Source organism: Heliconius melpomene, chromosome 15 (genome assembly GCF_056956725.1).
Source record: "Heliconius melpomene rosina isolate 202511_hmr_F chromosome 15, ASM5695672v1, whole genome shotgun sequence".
Classification (NCBI taxonomy): domain Eukaryota; kingdom Metazoa; phylum Arthropoda; class Insecta; order Lepidoptera; family Nymphalidae; genus Heliconius; species Heliconius melpomene.
Window position 1 is genome coordinate 12,759,102 of NC_140403.1, and position 9,983 is coordinate 12,769,084.

General features: G+C 34.6%; 1 protein-coding gene across 1 annotated transcript; it reads right to left on the reverse strand.

Annotated features, from left to right (window-relative positions):
* Window positions 1–646: 646 nt before the first annotated feature.
* On the reverse strand, window positions 647–1,483 carry LOC146531752 (uncharacterized). Its single transcript, XM_085198600.1, has 2 exons — window positions 1,123–1,483; window positions 647–873 (listed from the first exon to the last, which is right to left on the reverse strand). The coding sequence occupies exons 1-2, from the start codon at window positions 1,481–1,483 to the stop codon at window positions 647–649; spliced, it is 588 nt and encodes a 195-aa protein (XP_085054726.1).
* Between the last annotated feature and the right edge of the window lie 8,500 nt (window positions 1,484–9,983).

Sequence of the window (9,983 nt, forward strand, 5' to 3'; positions counted from 1 at the left end):
AAGTTAAAAAAAGTGATTGAATCACTAAATTGCATATTATTTTGAACACGGCGTGAAAGCTCTGCCTAAGTTATATCACGAAAATTAGGTATATTTTTAAAAATAAAGCTCCGTGTGAAATCTCACAGCTGCCGCCTACGACCTAATTACACAGTAAAAGTATCACCATTTTATGTTTGAAATCAACGTGGATGTTACATAATAAATAAATAAATAAAAAAATAAAAAGCCTTTTATTTCTTGCTAAAGTAAATTACAACTCTTCTTAGGTTAGTTACATTTTTTTTTTTTAATATATATGTATTTATTTTTTAAATTTATTTTATTTAAGGGTTAGTAACGTAATGTATATATTATTATTTTAATATTATTATTTATTTTTCTTTTTATTTCTTTATTTAATTCAATATATTTCGCAAGAACCCCTCAACAGGTGAAGGCCTCCTCCAAAGATTGTTAATCTTCACATAATGTAATGTAGTTTATTCAGTTTGTTGATTGGTATGTTCCGTATGTTTATATTTTTCTTTGGAGGGTTGTGGTCATATTCTCCCACGGTGACCAACCGGCTTGGGAGATTAGATTTATTAATAGTTGTTGTTAGAATATTGTATGTGTTTTTTCTGCAAGAAGGGGGTGGTAGTTTCTATTTGTACGTGGATTTATTTTGTTGATTATTGGCTGCGTCATTTGGCTTCTTGTTAGTTAAAAAGTTTAGCATGCTGGGCTTTAAAACACTCTCGGATAAGCTTGATGATCTTTGTATCGGTCTCTGCGTTTTATTCTTCTTACATGCTTGCAATTTTTGCTCAGCTCCATGATTCTTGTTGTGCTCAGGGGAATTGGAAAGAGTTCTTTTTTTGTTTTCGTATACTGGTGTATGTATATTATTGTTTAGTATTACAATTTTATCATATTTAATTATTGCTTTGTTTCCTTTTTCTCTCTCCATCCTTACTTCCTGTTGTAGTAACTTTCTTTTTTCTAATATATTTTGCGGGTAATCCTCTTTAATATAATAATGAGTGCCTTTTAGTGCTGCTCTTTTTTGAGATATATCTATTTTTATACCAAGTGTCGAAAACGTAATGATAGTAGGTCGTGGCTTTTCTCCTTTCTTACCTATCCTTTTTATTTCCTGTATGTCTCTGCGGTCCATGTGTATAGAGAAATATTGTGCAATAAAATTGACTATATTTGATTCTAAATTTGAATATGAGGTTTCAGTTTCTTCAAAACCGAATAATACAATATTTCTCTGTCTCACTTGTTTTTCGAGGAAAAAGAGACGTTTTTCTTGATTTTCTATGTTTTCGCTAATGTTTTTGAATTTTTCCTCCCAAGTTTTGAATTTTTCTTCCAATATGGTGTTAATATTCTGAGTTACTTGTTGTGTAACTATGTTGCCATTTTCCAGAATCGCTGTTTTTTGCTCGTTTAGGTCATTTTGTATTTTGCGAAGCACACTCATGATTTCGTCCATGATTGAATATTATAAACGTTTCTACACAAGTGTTTACAATCTTTTAGTATAATTAGTGCCCTCTCTAGGATTTCGCGGTGTAATATTTGATTGATTTTTGCCCGGTCGATAATTAGGAAAGTGCTCGCGAACTCGCAATAGATGGCGCTTCTTTTGGGTCAAATTTTGCAAGTCACGTTACGAACGTAGTTATTTATTTTATTTTTGAAAAATAGACTACTGAATGCGCACTGAGGGCTATCTTAGCTTTATAATTTTTGCATCACTTTAATAAAACACAAATATACTTGTAAAATTTTTCACTAAAGCATTAATTTTGATGACGAATGAGAACAATGTCAGACACACTTTATTTTGTGATTTATTGTTTATTAAACTTGCTCACGGTCACTGTCCACAATATATGTTCTGGATCAGATGAATATTTAACCACTCAACTAGTTTTATTAATTATTTATGCACTGATTACTATTTTTTATGAATATTTCTACGGAGCGTATGTTACAAGAAGCACTGCAGCGCCCCCCAATCCATAACCTGATGTTACATAACCTTCTTAATATTATCAAAATTTTTGGAATCACGTAAAGACAAGCGACAAGACTTATAGATAGACTTATAGATATTATCTTTATAATATTAATTCACATTTATACGTCACGATATGACTACAAGACTACATACTTATTAAACGTAAAATTCTTTTGTTGTTGAAATTCAATTGAGGAAGAGACATATAGTTTCCATTTTGCTCTATTATGGAGGCCGAAAACTGTAATTGAAATAGTTGGATTTTGGGTAGCCTTATGCTTCTAAAAAGACAATTTTTTACTTGACTTTATCAAGATTCGCTTACGGTCAGTTATTTAACTGACAGATGCCAGTCCCCAGATAGCTTCTGGTTTGAGGTTTCCGTTTCAATTTAGTGATATATTCCTAAAAATATTGAATTCTATAGTGCAACATATTTTTTATAGTTTTCCGTTTTATAAAAGTGAAGGCAAAAAATGTAATATAATGCTCGTAATTCTAAAAATAATTTCCTATATAATTATATTGCATTGGCAATGACTATAATGACTACTCTCATATGTTTTCAATCGTTAAGTAGCCTCGTTTATTAAAAGCTTTTATTTAACTTGCAATGTATGTATGTGGGTTCGGGTGAAATCTTAGAGCTCAATTTTGAAGTAGATATCGTCAACCGATTGAGCTGAAATTTTGTATACACGTTTACTTTGGATGACAATGCACGATAAAATATGTGACGTCATTCTAAATTTAATATGGCGGACCATGCAAGATGGCGGAATGGTTTTTTTTTAATGTACTTCTACAATATTGGTATCAAATGATAGGACTCGTTGAGAGCAACTCGAAAAATAATGTGATGTCACTCTAAATCCCATAAGAAGGATATTGAAGATAGCCGAGTATCTATTTGGTCTACTTCTACAATATAGATATTAAATGAAATGGGTCGTTGACCGTAACTCTAAAATTAATGTGACGTTATACTAAATCCAATATGGCGGAACATCTAAGATGGCGGAATAGTTATTATTTATGCACTTCTGCAATATGGGTATTAAATGAAAGATCTTGCCGAGAACAATTAGAAAAATAATGTACCATCACTTGAAATCCAATAGAATTGACACGATTCAAGTTTTTTGTGCTTTCATATAATGAAAGGTATGTTCGTACGATTGAGCTGAAATTTTGTATACACGTTTGGTTTGGATGACAATGCACGATAAGGTTTGTGACTTTATTCTAAATACAATATGGCGGACCATCCAGGATGGCGGAATAGTTATATTTCATGAATTTCTATAATATGGATATCAAATGAAAGGGCTTGTTGAGAGTAACTGGAAAAATAGTGTAACGTCATTCTTAATCCAATATGGCGAACCATCCAAAGTAACAGAATAGTTATTTTTGATGCACTTGTACATTACGGGTATCAAATGAAAGGGCTTCTTAAGAGCAACTTGAAAAATGATGTGACGTCATTCTAAATCTAATAAGGCGGACTATCCAAGATGGCGGAATAGTTATATTTAATGCACTTCTATAATATGGGTATCAAATGAAAGGGCTTCTTAAGAGCAATTTGGGAAATAATGTGACATCATTCTAAATCCAATATGTGGGACCATCCAAGATGAACGAATAGTTATTATTTTTGCAATTCTGCAATATGGATATCAAATGAAAGGGCTCATTGAGAGCAACTCGAAAAATAATCTAACGTCATTCTAAATCCAATATGGCGGACCATCCAAGATAGCCGAATAGTTAATTTTAGTCTACTTCTACAATATGGATATCTATTGAAAGGGCTCGTTGAGAGTAACTCGAAAAATGTGATGTTTTTCTAAATCCAATATGGCGGAACATCTAAGATGGCGGAATAGTTATTATTTATGCACATCTGCAATACGGGTATCAAATGAAAGGGCTTGCCGAGAATAATTAGAAAAATAATATGACATCTAGTGTGAGAAACCTTCTTCCTCCTGGCATTAATCCCGGCTATTGCCAGGGTCTGCCTTCCTACTCAACCTACTCCACTTTGCGCGGTCTTTTAAGTCCTCGGTGGTTAGACCATTGGCTCTCATATCCGGCATCACGACATCCAACCAGCGCTTCCTTGGGCGTCCAGGTCCAGGAACTGATATAGCAAGGCACTTGCATCCAACATAGTTCTTAGACCGGCGCGTAACGTGGCCAAACCATCTCAGTCGGCGCTCTTGGAGCTTATCCGCTACGTCACGGACCCCAAGACTACCTCGAACGAATGGCGTATGCGGTCAGACCGCGTTACGCCGCACATCCACCTCAGCATCTTCATTTCCGTGACGTGAAGCTCCTGAGTGTGCCGAGATAGTGCTGGCCAACATTCGCTGCCGTATAAAAGAACCGGTCGTATGATGCTCTTGTATATCAGTCCCTTAAGCTTGGCGGTTTTCTTCGGTCACAGTCCACACCAGTGACCTCCCGCCATTTGGCCCAGGCAGCACTTATCCGGCCATGGACATCGTGATCGATGCCTCCAGATTCGTGCATAACGGATCCAAGGTACCTGAATTTTTCTGACTTAACGGCTGGCTCAGGATCTATAAGGATCGTGCTCAAGTACGGGCTCCTGCAAGCCATGTACTCAGTCTTCGACACATTTAGTTTAAGACCGCCGCTCTCAAGCGTACCCTTCCAGAGGTTCACTTTACGCTCCAGTGTCAGTCGGTTCTCGTCAATGAGTGCTATGTCGTCGGCATACATCATCAGCCATGGAGGCTGCACTACATTGAATAAGAACGGACTAAGAGTCGAGCCCTGGTGAACCCCCACTGTAATCGGGAAGGGTCTAGTGTCGCCAACAGCATTCCTAACCATAGAAGAGGAATCGTGGTACATGTCTCTAGTGTGAGAAACCCAGCCAGTGGTAACTAAAAAGTAAAAAATAAATTATAAGCAAAAAATCATTTTTAGAAAAAGCTTTTATTTAAACGCTTTAAAAAGGAGAAAATAAAATATGTCTTTTAAATTTTAACTATCAACTCATAACCTCATTGTACACAATTTATATGATTATAAAAGCTTGTCGCGTTAATCAATATTTAATTAAATTGAAATTTTAAAAATTTAAACTTAGCAGATTTTACATAATTAAATTAGCACTAGTTTAGTTACACAAGTAAATCGCGCGACAAGCTTTTATAATCATATAAATTGTGTACAATGAGGTTATGAGTTGATAGTTAAAATTTAAAAGACAAATTTTATTTTCTCCTTTTTAAAGCGTTTAAATAAAAGCTTTTTCTAAAAATGATTTTTTGCTTATAATTTATTTTAAATGTGTTTATTTTAAAACCATATCATATTATGCATTTAAATGAAAGCTAAGGTTAACAGCTATTTTAATTTCAAAGCTATTTTAACCTCACATTAATTTATCCATCAAAAGCGAATTGCTGCTATATAAAATATTAATTAAAATTATAATTACAAAATCTAATGATAAACATGTTTAATAATTTAAAAGAGGGCTTTATACTTTTCACTGATATGAAGGAGGTCAAATAAAAAATTCTGCGCCCCATTTTTGAAGAATGTGTGTCGAAAGCAAAAGATATACAAGTAGTTCTTTCAGGAAATGAGCCCTTCGTTCCCATTTCTGATATCGAGTATTAGCAATTTACTTGGAAACTAGGGCCCGTATTTACAAACTTGAGAGCGCTCAAGTCTGAGATCGATCTAGAGATCGAGGCATTGTGTGTTGAGGAGCGGAACTCAATTCGCTTTATCTAGTGACCAGAGCGATTAAATTAAAATATTAAAAAGGCTGTCGTGGCACAGTGGCAAAAGAATATGAGTGTAAATACGACGATTGTGGGTTCGATACCCACTCGAAGAAATAAATTATTATTTCTTAATATTTTCATTACATCAATACAATTGAATAAATATTTATTTGAACACAAATTTGTAATACAATTCTGTTCTCTAGTAATATATAAGCTTGGACAATATTATACCTGTATGATGTAATCCAATCTCTTAGTGGAGTATTAAGCTACGTCGATTTGTATTAGACTAGACCCAATATAAGCATTATAGAAGATTAAATTATATGATTGTTTGTTTTAACGTAAAATACACCGTATTTACTATGGTACAATGAATTAGATTTCTATATAACTTGCGTTGACGTTTTATAATTTTGCGAGTACACGTTTTTAAATTGATTTTACAAAAACAAAAAAAAAGAATTCTATACCAGTGCAAATATTATAAGCACATTTTATTTTAAATTATATAAAAAACATAGATCAGATAAGACAAGATATAATTTACAGATACTAACAAGAATTTTTATAGGTGGTTCCCTAATTAAATTAAAAATATATACGGAAACATTGAACATTGAACAAAACATTTTGTTGTACATTCAAAATAGCCCAATTTATTGTGTTACATTGTTGTTTAACATTTTCTTTATTGTATAGATAGCTGTGTTATATATTGTACGTAAATCGAAATTATATGAGTGATATGTCACTGTTCTCTCATTTACTCTCCGTTCTCCACTCTCCACATTACAACTATCCGTTTACACCGTACGCTACGTCATGACGACCTACATATATATGTACTTAAGTATCTCCATCCTACAAGTGAAACAAACCACCTTCCTTCATTATCTCATTTTATTCATTCTCGAACACATCTGGGATGCTACCCCATAAAGATGCTAGGAGATCTGCGAAGACGAATAAAAACTATAATATCTATATGTAATTACTTTAGCTTTACGTTAATTGAGTAAATCAATTAACGTAAGAAGATTTTAATGTAATTAGAGGATCTAAAATAATATTTTGAATCTGTATATTATAATATAATTTTTTTTTTTATTTAAAACAAACCATAATCTCTCGTTAAAATGTACCATTTTGCTGAAGAAGTGAACCGAGAGAAGTAACGAGTTTAAGTCAAGTAAATGACTTGACTTGTAACTTCGCTAACTTTGCTTTTGTGGAGAAAGCGCCGATACGGAATTGGCTTGTGGCTTACTTTAAATTGACGGGAAAGTAAAAATAATAGTCTGCCTTGACATTCTTAAGTGGACTTAAAAGTGTTCTTTTTTAAGTTTTCTTTTTCTATATGTAATAATATTTACTGTGCAAAAACATTTCTTATAATGATACTATGTAGGTAGACAAATTCCACTCAAGTTATATCAAGACTATTATTATGTGACGGATTCCAATGGGCCATATTTTTTTATTTTTCAAAATCCTATCCATATTCAACCTAAAAATGAAGTAAATTATCCTTTGCTACCCTTCTTTTTAAAAGCTTTTATTTAACTTGCAATGTATGTATGTGGGTTCGGGTGAAATCTTAGAGCTCAATTTTGAAGTAGATATCGTCAACCAATTGAGCTGAAATTTTGTATACACGTTTACTTTGGATGACAATGCACGATAGAATATGTGACGTCATTCTAAATCTAATATGGCGGACCATGCAAGATGGCGGAATTGTTATTTTTAATGTACTTCTACAATATGGGTTTCAAATAAAAGGACTCGTTGAGAGCAACTCGAAAAATAATGTGATGTCATTCTAAATCCCATAAGGAGGAAATCGAAGATAGCCGAGTATCTATTTGGTCTACTTCTACAATATAGATATTAAATGCAATGGGTCGTTAACCGTAACTCTAAAAATAATGTGACGTTATACTAAATCCAATATGGCGGAACATCTAAGATGGCGGAATAGTTATTATTTATGCACTTCTGCAATATGGGTATCAAATGAAAGATCTTGCCGAGAATAATTAGAAAAATAATGTGACATCACTTGAAATCCAATAGAATCGACACGATTCACGTTTTTTGTGCTTTCATATAATGAAAGGTATGTTCGTACGATTGAGCTGAAATTTTGTATACACGTTTAGTTTGGATGACAATGCACGATAAGGTTTGTGACTTCATTCTAAATACAATATGGCGGACCATCCAGGATGGCGGAATAGTTATATTTCATGAACTTCTATAATATGGGTATCAAATGAAAGGGCTTGTTGAGAGTAACTGGAAAAATAGTGTAACGTCATTCTAAATTCAATATGGCGGACCATCCAAAGTAACACAATAGTTATTTTTGATGCACTTGTTCATCACGGATATCAAATGAAAGGGCTTCTTAAGAGCAACTTGAAAAATGATGTGACGTCATTCTAAATCTAATAAGGCGGACCATCCAAGATGGCGGAATAGTTATATTTAATGCACTTCTATAATATGGGTATCAAATGAAAGGGTTTGTTGAGAGTAACTTGGAAAATAATGTGACGTCATTCTAAATTCAATATGGGGGACCATCCAAGATGAACGAATAGTTATTATTTTTGCAATTCTGCAATATGGATATCAAATGAAAGGGCTCATTGAGAGCAACTCGAAAAATAATTTAACGTCATTCTAAATCCAATATGGCGGACCATCCAAGGTAGCCGAATAGTTAATTTTAGTCTACTTCTACAATATGGATCCATCTATTGAAAGGGCTCGTTGAGAGTAACTCGAAACATGTGACGTTTTTCTAAATCCAATATGGCGGAACATCTAAGATGGCAGAATAGTTATTATTTATGCACATCTGCAATACGGGTATCAAATGAAAGGGCTTACCGAGAATAATTAGAAAAATAATATGACATCTAGTGTGAGAAACCTTCTTCCTCCTGGCATTAATCCCGGCTATTGCCAGGGTCTGCCTTCCTACTCAACCTACTCCACTTTGCGCGGTCTTTTGCATCCTCGGTGGTTAGACCATTGGTTCTCATATCCGGCATCACGACATCCAACCAGCGCTTCCTTGGGCGTCCAGGAGGTCTCACTCCAGGAACTGATATAGCAAGGCACTTGCATCCGACATAGTTCTTAGACCGGCGCGTAACGTGTCCAAACCATCTCAGGCGGCGCTCTTGGAGCTTATCCGCTACGTCACGGACCTCAAGACTACCTCGAACGAATGTGTTGTGTATGCGGTCAGACCGCGTTACGCCGCACATCCACCTCAGCATCTTCATTTCCGTGACGTCAAGCTCCTGAGTGTGCCGAGATAGTGCTGGCCAACTTATCCGGCCATGGACATCGTGATCGATGCCTCTAGACTCATGCATAACGGATCCAAGGTACCTGAACTTTTCTGACTTAACGGCTGGCTCAGGACCTACAAGAATCGTGCTCGAGTCCGGGCTCCCGCAGGCCATGTACTCGGTCTTCGACACATTTAGTTTAAGACTGCCGTTCTCAAGCGTACCCTTCCAGAGGTTCACTTTACGCTCCAGCCTCAGTCGGTTCTCGTCAATGAGTGCTATGTCGTCGGCATACATCATCAGCCATGGAGGCTGCACTACATTGAATAAGAACGGACTAAGAGTCGAGCCCTGGTGAACCCCCACTGTAATCGGGAAGGGTCTAGTGTCGCCAACAGCATGCCTAACCATAGAAGCGGAATCGTGGTACATGTCTCTAGTGTGAGAAACCTAGACAGTGGTAACTAAAAAGTAAAAAATAAATTATAAGCAAAAAATCATTTTTAGAAAAAGCTTTTATTTAAAAGCCCTAAAAAGGAGAAAATAAAATTTGTCTTTTAAATTTTAACTATCAACTCATAACCTCATTGTACACAATTTATATGATCATAAAAGCTTGTCGCGTTAACCAATATTTAATTAAATTGAAACTTTAAAAATTTAAACTTAGCAAATTAGTACTATTTTATTTACACAAGTAAATCGCGCGACAAGCTTTTATGATCATATAAATTGTGTACAATGAGGTTATGAGTTGATAGTTAAAATTTAAAAGACAAATTTTATTTTCTCCTTTTTAGGGCTTTTAAATAAAAGCTTTTTCTAAAAATGATTTTTTGCTTATAATTTATTTATCTCTTCCAATGCAATTTCACT

Excerpts from the sequence above, each read along its gene's own strand:
- LOC146531752 (XM_085198600.1), bottom strand. The coding sequence starts at position 1,483 with ATGGACGAAATCATGAGTGTGCTTCGCAAAATACAAAATGACCTAAAC. Across the intron at positions 874-1,122 it reads ACAGGAAATAAAAAGGATAG|TATACGAAAACAAAAAAAGA; the intron begins GTAAGAAAGGAG and ends TACATACACCAG.